General features: G+C 38.6%; 1 protein-coding gene across 3 annotated transcripts in view; it reads right to left on the reverse strand.

Moving 5' to 3' along the window:
* USP32 (ubiquitin specific peptidase 32) overlaps positions 1 to 12,453 on the reverse strand; it is a 59,455-nt gene that overhangs the window by 29,813 nt on the left and 17,189 nt on the right. For all 3 annotated transcript variants that reach the window (XM_015880897.3, XM_085521661.1, XM_085521662.1), the window contains exons 3-5: positions 9,958 to 10,063; positions 9,624 to 9,742; positions 6,720 to 6,879 (exon numbers count right to left, since the gene is read on the reverse strand). In XM_015880897.3, the coding sequence (XP_015736383.1) occupies positions 6,720 to 6,879; positions 9,624 to 9,742; positions 9,958 to 10,063 (385 nt within the window). The remainder of the gene's footprint in view (positions 1 to 6,719; positions 6,880 to 9,623; positions 9,743 to 9,957; positions 10,064 to 12,453) is intronic.

Raw genomic sequence — 12,453 nt, forward strand, 5'->3', positions numbered from 1 at the left:
ATATATATATATTTAAGTTTCTGCTCAACAATACTTTTAACCTTTTTACATATGCAAGTGTGTCACAACACTGCTTCAGGTCAGTGCAAATTAATTGGTTCTCTAATAGATATGTAATGACAAAGCTGTCTATATTAAGAACCACTACGTGTGATCCCATTCCCAGATGGTTCTGAGCCTTTAAATCCATGCCAGCTTTCTAATAGGTTTAACTTGAGCTATTTGGCCTGTTTTAGTCTACAGAAACAATAATAATCCTGTAAAGCTTAAGAAAAAACCAAAAAAGTCACATGTCAAGTTAAAATTGTATCGATTTTTCCTATTTATGCCATTTATAGCAGTAATTAATTCCAAATACTAGGTTAGGTAACACAGGCATGATCTAACTGCAGCTACCCAACAGGCAGGTAGCATCACACAGCACAAAGCATCCAACATCATACCCTCATCAGAAGAAAGTTTGGAAATTGTTAACCAAAGATTAACACCTGGAGTCAGGCTCGAGGAGCAGGAAGGGTTTGAATCTCCCTGTGTTTTTAGGCAACAACTAGAAAAGCAAATTCAATGAAAATGAGCCCTCCTTCTCCTACGTACATTCAGCACAGGCACAAAACAGATAAGATGCTGATGTGCAGAACATCCACACAAAAGCTGCAGCTTGAGGGTCGTGTATTCCTCATGTATCTCCAACTTACCTTCCATTCAGTGCCAAATGTGCTCTGCAGCATCCTTGCTTGCACCACTATCAGCTATTGTGTATTTACATGGTAAGTGAGATAAGGGAACTGATCCTGCAGACAAACTGATTTGTTTCTTCTCTCCTCCTCCTTCCCAGCTGGATCAGTTCCCTTATCTGAACTGTCATCTGCTGGCTCTTGGTTGTGTTGGAATACATATGGAAACACTAATCTACACATATAAAGGAATATGATTCTACTAGAATTCAAGGAGTAACAGGACAGTTATTTCTTTGAAGATCAGCACGTAGAAACATCACAGATGCTTGACACTGATGTAGGCATTTCCATGGCCCGAAGTGGAACAGCCAGAGAGGGATGGAAAGCAGCTGGTACATGCCACGAAACACAGTGCTGTGATGGCTCAGGGACACTCCTGTCTCACAGTGGGCAGTACAGCAACAGGTGAGAAAGAGTCTGCCAGATAAAATACACTCTTTCTCAGTCTCACTGCCCCTACAGGGATCAGCGTGCTACCACACTGAAAGAGCATGCAAGGTGTCATATAAGAGCTGCAGTATCAGCATTCTGATAGAGATTCTGAAGAGCAGAAGCCAGCTGTTAGGTAATTTCTTCATTGCTTATTTTTCCCACATAATGTCACAAATTAATCTCAGCATACGTAGTGCACCATACATTCCTCATTGCACCTAAAGAGGAATCCTTTGCCACTGCGGGTATTTACATACAATCACATTTGATACTGAAGTTTAAATGAAGCGTGATAAAGACTACTTACTGTCCTAATGTTTATGTACTTACACTGATGTGTACGAAAAAATGCCATCTTCCTTGTAATAGCCTTTGCATTGACTATTTTAACTTTTCAAAGCATAATTTTCCTGTTTCTAATGCCTGCACAAACCAAATCAGAAGGTGCAAAGTCGGCTTTTATTTAGTGTGTCAAAATATAAATGTTATTTATGTTATCTTATTTAATCTTCTAAATATAACATAACCCCAAACATAAGAACAGAATAGCTTTTTTAGGCAAATACTCGTTTTTGTCAATTAAAGATATGTAATTATTCAAGGTGACACACATTAGGCACTGGTGAAATGTAAGCATAAGCAACCATGCGATGGTGAACTGATATTTCATTTTCCTCTTGCCATTTCTCTATTAAAGTGTGGAACACTTTCAGATCTGTAGGATCAAGAACAGCAATTTCTAGTTCAGCTCTGAGACTCACTGTCAGACAAGCAGGACCACAGGGATGAGACAACAGCCAGCACAGGTGTGAACTGGAGCCTTCATACAGCAAAGGAAGAATAGGTAGACTAATGCTTTCTAGCAAGAACTGCACACCTACTGAAAGCAAGCCAATTTAAAACCATCCAGTACACTGTGACTGATAGGCTGCAATGTCAGCAATAAACACTAAAAAGAAATGAAATAAAGCACTCTTCATTGTAACTCAATTTTTTTTGTGTTTTTTAAACAGCATCAGAATGAACCACACGCACATCTGAATATATTTTATGAATGATTCAATTTATACCTACCTAATGGCACAATCCTCTCTGGTTCACAGCAGCAGAAGCATACCATATTCTCAACATTTTACCTGAAACTCGGCTCACTTCTCTGCTCACCATGACAGCCTGCAGGCAAAGCCCAGTCCCCAGGCACAGCGCTGCTCATCGCCACCCACCCAGGCCAGACCCAATGCTGAATGGTGAATGCAGGCAGCGCTCCTGTCTGAACGTGGCTGCTCACCACTTTCAAATTAACGCATGGAAGATTCTGGGACCTGGGGCACAAAGAGCTGCTTTGCGAGACATAAAATAACCTGGGAACTAAGAGGATAACAAAGTGGCAAGATGCAGCTTAAGTGACACTGAGGCGGCTTCTTATTGGCCTGCTCTGCTGGAATACTTCCACCCCCACCATCATCCATCCCCCCCCCCTTTGCTTTCTTAATTAAAATTAAAAAATATATATTAAAGGACACACAAAGAAGGGAATACAACAACTTCAACCAAGATGCTATAGTGCATCAGGCTCTACCTGACACTCACCTAGCAGAATATAGTATGTATCACTGCCTTCAGGATTTGAACACACACTGCAGAAGCATAAAGCACGACACCTCGCTTCAAAGCATGCAATCACACATCCCAAAAAACCAGGAGAGCACAGAATGTATTCCTAAAAGCACCTTTAATTTAAAAGACTGAATTTTCAGAACCACCTTACACAGGTGCCTTCTGCACATCATGAAGAGATGGTGTTTCAGGGGTGGGTACCACAACTGAAGAAGCAGAAAAACAAATCCCAGCAGCCCACGTGAAGGAAACACCCCACTGTGCTGCACAGATTTACATGTGCATCATGAACTGCTCTGACAGAAGAGGTTACTTACACAGCACTCGGTTTCAACTTCAGTTTCAAAAACTCACTCTTGCTTTGCAATCATGCCATCCAGTTATCCAGGGCTTCTCTCATTTATTATGTTAAATCAGCAATAACTACGTTCTAAAATATAGTCATTATACTGATTAAACACTGTCGTACTGAATCTCTGTGAGAGCTGTCAGAAAAGCGAAGGGTTTTGATCAATTTTTCTGACAACAGAAGATGGTCCCTCAGAAGAGTATTAGGATGTCAGTTAGTACAAACTGAGTGACACAAGAATAGGATGACGGAGAATGACAAATTACATGGCCTGTCAGTATGCTGCCTCTGTAAAGGGGACTATTCTCCTCACAGAAAAGGACAGAAAACCCGAGTGTGTAGGCCCAGCACAGGGCAACGGGATACACCAGATAGATACAGCTGCAAAAAGGCAACACCACTTACGCTGCATCAGAAGAATTATGGCCATCCAGGCCATAACACCTCACCTTTCCAGATGCCCCTGTTCCTCTGCATCCATCTGCTAAAGTGAGCAGCAGAGAGCTTCACTGTGCAGGTGGGATGGGCTCAGAACCCCTCAGATACTGAGCACCCACCTGCCAGGGCACCAGAACAACAGCCACTGTATTGCTGAATGACTGTGTTTGGATTTTAGTGAACCAGAGGAGATCAGGTGTTTGATTTGCAGTTACTGAGGACTTAACAATAGTTTCCTGGAAACTTTCTCCTGCAGAGAAATGTAGATTTAGGTAGTAGTACCTGACAGGATTGCCTTTGATTTACACATCCCACTACAATGCTATTCAATATGATGATCAACTAAACAAAACCAAGAAGTATTCAACGACACCAGAAAACTGAGACAACCCAAATGGGTGCCAGTTTGTCACTGCCTGCACAGAGGAGAGACTCATAACCACTGCACTACTTGTGGGGAACAGTCCAAGAAAACATTAAGTTATTTTGGTAACTTTTAAATAAAATGATTCATATTTTTGATCTAAGTGAAATGGAACAGAATTTGATTAAAAGCAGCAAGTGTGTGTAACTTCCTGCATCTCTGAAGTTTAATTTCCAATTATGTTTTGAGAAAAATAATTGAAGTCATCTGCATCCCAAAACAAATGTTATTTACAACTGAAAAATTAGAATTCCTTTGTTTCCCTGAGAGCCTGGCTCATTAAACAAATGTAAATGGAATCACTGGTGCCTTGCAGTACAACGCTCACTGTCAATTTCTAAATCAATGTTAATGTTCCCTATTTTATTGCCCGGATTTTTTCCCATCCCATCAGTTGTTTAACAGAACACACAGAGCTGGGGCTTGAGCACAGCCCCAGCAGTGGGGATACAATGACACCACACCATTGAGTTTCATTAATGAGTTTTCAGCTGAGAGTAGAAATTCTCAATCTGCACTCTCTCAATACGTTCTGCTAACAGCATCTGTCTGGGTTTACTCAACATTCTTTCTGCTCCCTCTTCTCCCAAAGGACAACTATTATCCTCATCAGAAGAATTACAAACAAGCCTGACTTCAGAGAACAGGAACTCCTATGTTCTATCCATTCAGCTGGGTTAAGATTACTTTCTTGTTCTTTAGATTGATTTAACTAGACTGTAAATACTGAACTTAAAACAAAAAGCAAGGCCCCAGGTGTTCATATCTCGTTCACTGCAATTACTTTTAAGCACACAAGCATTCAGATTATCCTTTTGCATCTGTTGTGAGATTCCTATGCTGCCTCAAGTCTCAAGGGAAACCATCGGACACAATGAAAAGCATTTGTTTTCAGGCTTTGGGAGGGCTGGGCAGTTCACCAGTTTGTCTTCCTACTATCTCCAAGTGCAGTCAGTTTCCCACATCTGTCCTTTAAATGATACCAAGCTGCAGCCGCCCTAACACAGCACAAATACATTGGTTTTGCTGTTAACAACACTTACTGTAAGATAACAGAACTACAGGAAAGTTTAATTTTATCTAGCAGTCCAAACACACCCTGTAATGTAAGCTTTCCAGTCAAGGTCAAGTATACCAAACCTGCAAACACCTCACAGCTTGAAACACTTTACTGATTCAGTACTAAGTATAAGCTATGCTATTCTCCTGAATGACACAAAAACCAGATTCACTGTATACCTGAAGATTCAATAATTATTTCAAGCGCTGACAAGTATTTCTTTTTATTTCAGCTTTTTAATACTGACAAATGAAAACTTTGCTTCTTGTTCACTTCCACTTTCATTATGAGCACTCTAGAGCTTCTCCAAGTAAGCTGCTGGTGAAGAAGCACAATGCTGACAGCTGCTCCAATACACTGAATTTCTCAGTAGCCTGATCTCATACATAGCAACATATTTATTTATTTTTTCCCTGAATGCAAGGGTTTGGGTCTTTCTTTCCCTTCAGAATATACAGTTACTGCTGGAACACCCAGCAGAGACCTGGAATTCTGCATTTTTCCACAAGGCTTTAAAGATGAAGTTGCTTCTCCAACAGATCACAAAACCATACAAACCAGAACACAAAGGAACAACCATGCTTGTATATCTCCTAGATTAAAAAAAAACCCAAACCACCAAACACCCACAGGAACTATACAACTCAAAAAGGTTTTCTTATTATTATTCCCTTTTGTCCTTTTAGCTTACCTCTTCCTCTAACTTGTCTATCAGTCTTCAGAGTGGTTTTCTGAAGCCTCCATGACTACCGTAGTCTCTCTTGTAATGCAAATAAGTTACCTATCTATAAATCCTGGTGGTTTTATTATGTGCTTTCATTTTAGATAGTCAAAACAGAATTTGAATGCTCACACTTAAAAGCAAAAGAAAAAACTATATGCAATTTTATACAAGTAATTCAACTATTAAAGAGATACAACGCCAGGCTCCACCAGCAAAGAAATCTGAGTGCTTAAAGCACAAGCAGATTGTTCCAGCCACTGATATCTCAATAGCAAACACCCTTTTCCTAAGGGATATCAAGTCCCCTAGACTACTGCGCTGTGTGCTTACATTATACATGCACACCACATCTGATCTGCCAGCCTTTTGTTTTTACATTTCATCTACAAAAACAGCTGCTCCTCCTTTTACATCAAAATACAGACATAAGGAAGCATTTGTTCTCTGGAGATCATTCCTACATGCAGATCCTGAGGGGGCTTCTCTTTACTTAACTGAGTTCCCTGACTACATCATACGTCAGGAATATTGCTTATTTTACTGTAGGAAACAGATTAGGGGGCCATATTTATTTTTGAAGCAAACATTATCATCAAAGCTGTCTCAACAGTTTCATGACACACCATATCTGGAAGAGCAAATACCACACCTGTCAAATCTCTTTAGATTGGTATACTTGTTGAGAAATGTATTTATTTTTATTTTTTTTAAATCAACCCTTGTACCCATCGTTTTCCATAGGAAATGCGGTTATTAAATGCTGTTCTCTCTTAAAAATAGTATCCTTTTCCATAACGTTTTACATATCACAGCATAAAAAGCAGAGAACAAGTTGCATAGACAAGCTCTGTTTGCTTGTCTGCAACTGCAGCAAGGCTACAGTTTTTGATCTCTGAAGTAGTTTTAAGAAGCATGTAAAATAACCATCTTTTACTTACAGTGTGTGACTCCAGCCAGGGTTTGATAGAAGGTAGGAGTGTCACTATCATCAGTGAGCGTCACATACACACCTCCAGACAGCAGCCAACGGGAAAACGTGAAAGCATCTTTGTTGTGCAACAGCCAAACCCTGAACTTCTCATAGTTTACCTTTTCACCCTATTAGAAAATAAGAAAACGTAACTGTTTTCCTCTTCTTTCTCAGTCTCATTAAACAGGAACCACTTAGCCATAAGAACAATAATCTCTTATAAAAATAAGCACTAAGATTATTTGGAGCTGTGCCTACTTTTCCATTCCATCCTGAAATACAGCACAGGGAAGGAAATTAGACTCCTCAGCCCTCTCTGAATTTCAGCCTCCTACTCAACGCGGCCCTTGGAAAGAACCTGAATCTGAACCTTGGTTTATAGGGATTAGACAAAAAATGGTTTCTTACAACTCAGAAGAGCAGTAGTTATTTTTATGAATTTGAGCTTATTATGGCAGATAAAAGCTCTTTTGTGCTGAATGGCTGATGCTAAAAAAAACACCATAAACGTTCCATTGTATCTGTGTAAGTATGCAAAACCTAACACAGAAAGTTTAGATTGCAAATAACTAATAGCATGAAGAATCACTACAGAAGCATTCAAAATTTATGTGTCTGTTGTCCAAAAACCACTTCATAGCGTATATGCAAATGTGACATTCATGGTATCTCCTAACTCAAGTTCCTCTTGCTGGATGTCTTACAGAATTGGCTGTTCAGGAGCGTATGAAAACCACAGATCCACAGAATTTAAATGCACAAGAGGTTGTTTAAAACATTTAGCTGAGCAGTTTGCAAGACGTGGCCATGAAATCACAGCGATCAGCCAGCTTAGCTTTGTAGACAACGTATAGAAATACTGAAAATAAAAGCAAGCCTACTATCAGCATACAAACTCATTATCTGGAGGTCCAAATGACTATGGGAAATAAACAAGAGTCTGCAAACTAAAAAGCATTTGAAGCCATTGACTGGTTAAACTTCCCTAATATCACAGACCATTAAACTTCACTGAATTACATTTCTAGGGAACCCAACAACCTGCACTTGGCTGTGGACTAACAGCAACTGCCAACTGCAGAAAACAGTTAATCACCATTACTGCTAAATCATTTGCTTCATATTCTAGTTGTAATGGATTGTTTCAGATTCCAGACACTGCTCTTCTCTGCCTCTTTTTCCTACATTAATGTTACGTTTTTCTCCTATAAATACATGCAGATCAAATTGCCTCCTTACTCTTCTCTGAACCATTATCCAGAAGTTCGGATCAGACACACCATCATTTTCTTACTACCTCTCCCACTACATTTTTTCCCCCACAGGTTTCTGTAAATGGAAGAAGAGCTATGCTATGTTTCATAACACTCTTGTGTCACTCTAATTGATTGGAGCAACAAGAAGGACAAAGGACAGGAAAGTTTTGACAGAAAAACCACTTGAACCATTTAAATTTTACAGATGAGCCACAGTAGAACTCAAGCAGCCAGAGCAATGCAGATACCACTGCATTTATTTCCTTTATTTTTGAAAAAGGAATGAGGAAAAGAGAGAAACTCCAATGTTCACAGTTCTAGATAAGCACGTACAGTAATTCTAAAAGAAAGAATTAGAGCACCCATAAACATCACCCTGGAAAGCATAAACTCATCTGCCATATGGCAGGAAGGAAAGCCCACAACAGGAACATTAAACATTCTCACTCTCCAGCAAAGACCCAGTATGATTAACAGGTCAGTAAATACTGCAGAGTGGGTCATTACACTATTCTTCTTTTAAAAGATAATCAATAAAGAATATTTTCTGGAGCAGGAAAATGGTATCAAATCAGATTGATACTTCTCTGCCTGCAAGATATTCTTAAAGTATTTCTAGATTTCTTGGACAGCATGCAATTAACTTTTAGGGTATAATTCATCATACTATATTGGCGGGAAATTAAATATAGGAAATATTGAAGTGGGACAGCTCCAGAAACTGGACTGCAGCATACGTATGATTTATGATTCCAGTCAAGAATGAAGAATGTAATCACTGCCCACAAAGCCAACATGATACCATGCCAGGTTAAACAAGTTTGTCTCAGCCAGTGCTAGTCAGAAGCCTCACAGCACACCAAAGTTACCATAAATACAGAACACCATACAAAGTAAGGGGTAATACGGTAACAAAATCCACAATTTAAGCTCCTCAACTACTTCAGTAGCATATAGAACAACAACTAGATTTTACTGGTCTGTAGCCCTCTAATACCAAAAGAAACAAACACATCAAACAAACCTGGCTTTTATTTTTTTTAGGGTGTCTGGTGAGAAAGAAGTAGCTGTGAATACCTACAAGTCAATACAAGCAGCCCGTTTAATATTTGGAAAGCATCATAAAAATTACATTTCTCAAAGAACATAATACATAAATAAATCTTGTAGCTCCTGGTAGGCACAGTGAGACATAAGGACTATTCTAAAGCTATTATTAATAATAATTAAAACCACCAAGCAGTGGTGGCTTTTATTATTATTATTTTTAATCAAAGGAGCAGGATTTCTTTCTCCTCACTGATCTGCATTTGAACTTTCTTTTCCAACTGCAACAGAATAATGAACAGATAAATAAAATTATACTAGTGAAATTCATACTTAAATTCAATTGATACCACAATATCTTCCGAAGCAGCACAGTAAGCAAAGCAGGATGGTAAACTCTTGCATGTACACACCAAGTTGCTCCTTACATAAGTGCAAAACACATGTGTATTACAAGACAAATAACTTTTCCAATGCTTAAACAAGGTACCAGTATATATATGGCAGAATAACTGCACTATGCAATAGTCACTTATTTAATGTGATAAGATAAAATTTGCATGAAATACCTCAGAGAAACATTTCTTGAGAGACTCTGGGACTTTCCCATCAACCACATGCAGCATCTTCTCCATCTCATCACGAACCACATAACTCCCAGATTCATTAGAAAAGAGACTGAAAATGTCTGAAGAAGAGAAGCGTTTAAGCAACTACTGCCAAAAAGCAATGCAACAATTAAAGCACTGAAAACTTGCATCAATTCAATTCCAGTACAGCTCAATAAGGTTTAAATTGAGAAATATTTCCATTTTCTTTTGCCAACTCCCATAAATACAAAGTAAAATAGCATAGTCTATACACACTATCCTGTTGTTGCTTTTTTAGAGTTACATTACTTACATTTTGCTTTCTCCTCCTCTTTGCCTCTAGTGAGTAGAACTAATCCAACTATCAAGTTATTGAAGTGCAGCCCTTTGGATATTCCTCCAAATGAACAGTAGATAACCTAGGAGAATAAAGCAGAAGTTAAACCACAAAGTTAAGAGAGAATGGAAAGTAAGAAGTTACAGCAGGGCTCTATTTGGCATGTTTTTTCTAGTTAATTACCTCACAGTCAGCTAACACTTAATATTAATTCTAAAACACCTGTGTAGATATTCGAGTTTTAAAGCTGTCTTTTAATTAGTGAAAGACCTAATTTTCCTGAACAGAAATATTATTTTAAAAGCTACAATCCTGCAAAGAAGGATTCATTCACAGATGCTATTTCTCTACTCTTCTTTATCAAGGTAATAAAGGTGGACTCTCCTCCTGATTGGGGTACAATTACCTCAGAACTACCAAGGGGTTGTTGGAGCAATAAGAGCTTCATTACCCAATCAGTGGAGATGTGCTGTCATTAAACCATCAAAAAATCACTGATTTGTAAAGATGTGACAGGGAAAAAACAACCAGGCTTCTAACTGTTTGTACACTGCCCCTATTGCTACAATGACCACTCCAGGTTAATACGGTATTCTGCTAACAGTGGGATTTACACCTGTTGTTGTACTGCTTTTCCAACTTGCATTCCTCCTTTAAATCCCTAAATACATTCCCACAAATTCCCTTGTTAGTATCACAAAAGAGATATCTACTTCAGGTATAGGAAAATAATGCAGTCAGAACTTATACATTATTCTTATACAAAAGAATTATTTCAGCACTTCCGTTTTTTTAGCATGATTTTCTTATAGGTATCACACAGGGCATCTAACCATAAAGAGAAAGCATTAAGTGCAGATGAAGGGAACCATTACTGTGAAAGGGCAGAACAAAGTGATTTGTCACTGATCACAGTTTGGATAGTAGATTTATGTGCTGACCTTTAGTTTAAAGAAGTTATATTTAGAAAAAAGAACAGAGGGAGACAGAGGGCAAAATAAAGAAATTGAGCTCGACTTTTATAAATTAAGTATTATGTACAATGTGTTAAACAGTGTTTGCTCTGCATTGCATTCTAAATGAACAACATTACAAACAGGACGTGTATGTGAAGTTATGGACCGTTTTTCCATTCTTCTCCCATAAAAGCATATTCTTTATATCACAACTTAACCAAATAGCAATAGCAGGGGTCAGTGGGGCTTCTATGTCATTGTTGACAGAGCCACTACTCTGTGAATCACCAACAGAGCAGAGAGAATCATTTGAAAACCACTGGACAAGACCCACAGGTATTAGGACCTCTCATAAACAGAACTGAAAACATAAAGCTACTGGATGCATCCACTGAGAGCATTGCTATATATACTAAAATTTTACAAAAATGTACAGGAATAATAATCCTAAGCCATAAATAAAATAAATTACCAACTGCATTTAAGTACGATCACAATTTTTGTGTTTTAAAGTACTTTCCCTCCTCTGCCTCTCAACACTGCAGCTTTATCACTGGTTTAACCCAGCACCTTTCCCCGCCCAACAACTCCAACAACCCATTTCCTTTATCTATGCCAAAACAAGCATTCATGTAGCAGGACTATGAATGAAATCAGGGAACAAATTTGGATTTGAAATAACCATTTTTGTTACCAGGTTTTACTAGTCCAGTTCACTCAAAGAGGTTGACCTCTAGGCAAGAATAAGTAGCTAGAATTAAGCTGACCATGAAACTGCTATGAAATAACTGCACAAATCACATTCCAAATGCTACAACACCTATATCCTACCATAACTGTGCAGGACATTCTGTGTAATCGAGTGCAATCTATTATCAGCTGTGCCTTTCAAAGGAGCCTGACAGCCCACTGCAACAAAGTGTATTAAGGAGAAAAATCAATTCTTGAGAGACTGAAATCCCTTTGCAAAATGTGAGCATCATGTCTCCCAAAACAAGACCAACACTACTGTCTCACTTGGATCTACATGCCAGGAAACAGTTTATCCAAGACATGACAAGCATCAAAATTTTTACATTCCCTGTAAGCCATTATATCAGTTAAATTTTATCTCACCAGGATTTGTCTCTTTTAGACCAGTAAAGTAAAATCTAACAAAGTTTGACTGCAAGTTTTTCCTTCACCCTGGAAAAAGACTTCAGAGAAAGTAAAATCTTCCTGCATAGTTCAGAAGACTTTCGAGGTTATCAGCTGATCACTATTTGTCATTCAGATCAGAAAATTCAGCTCTTAGAAGTTTAATCACTTATTTTGAATTTCATGAGAAAGTACTTAAAAATCACCATGGTGGTAATTTGACCCTTTCCAGTGATTTCTGAGCAATAACAGAAACATACTAACTGCCATAAATATGAGCAAGAAGACTGCAGTGAGGCTTCAAACCTGTAGTTGAAACACCCCCCCCCCTCCAGACTGTATGTTTAATATCTGAAGGGGCTGGCTTACGCCTCCCTTG

Source organism: Coturnix japonica, chromosome 22 (assembly GCF_054131305.1).
Source record: "Coturnix japonica strain WE chromosome 22, WE-NBRP24, whole genome shotgun sequence".
NCBI classification, from domain to species: Eukaryota; Metazoa; Chordata; class Aves; order Galliformes; family Phasianidae; genus Coturnix; species Coturnix japonica.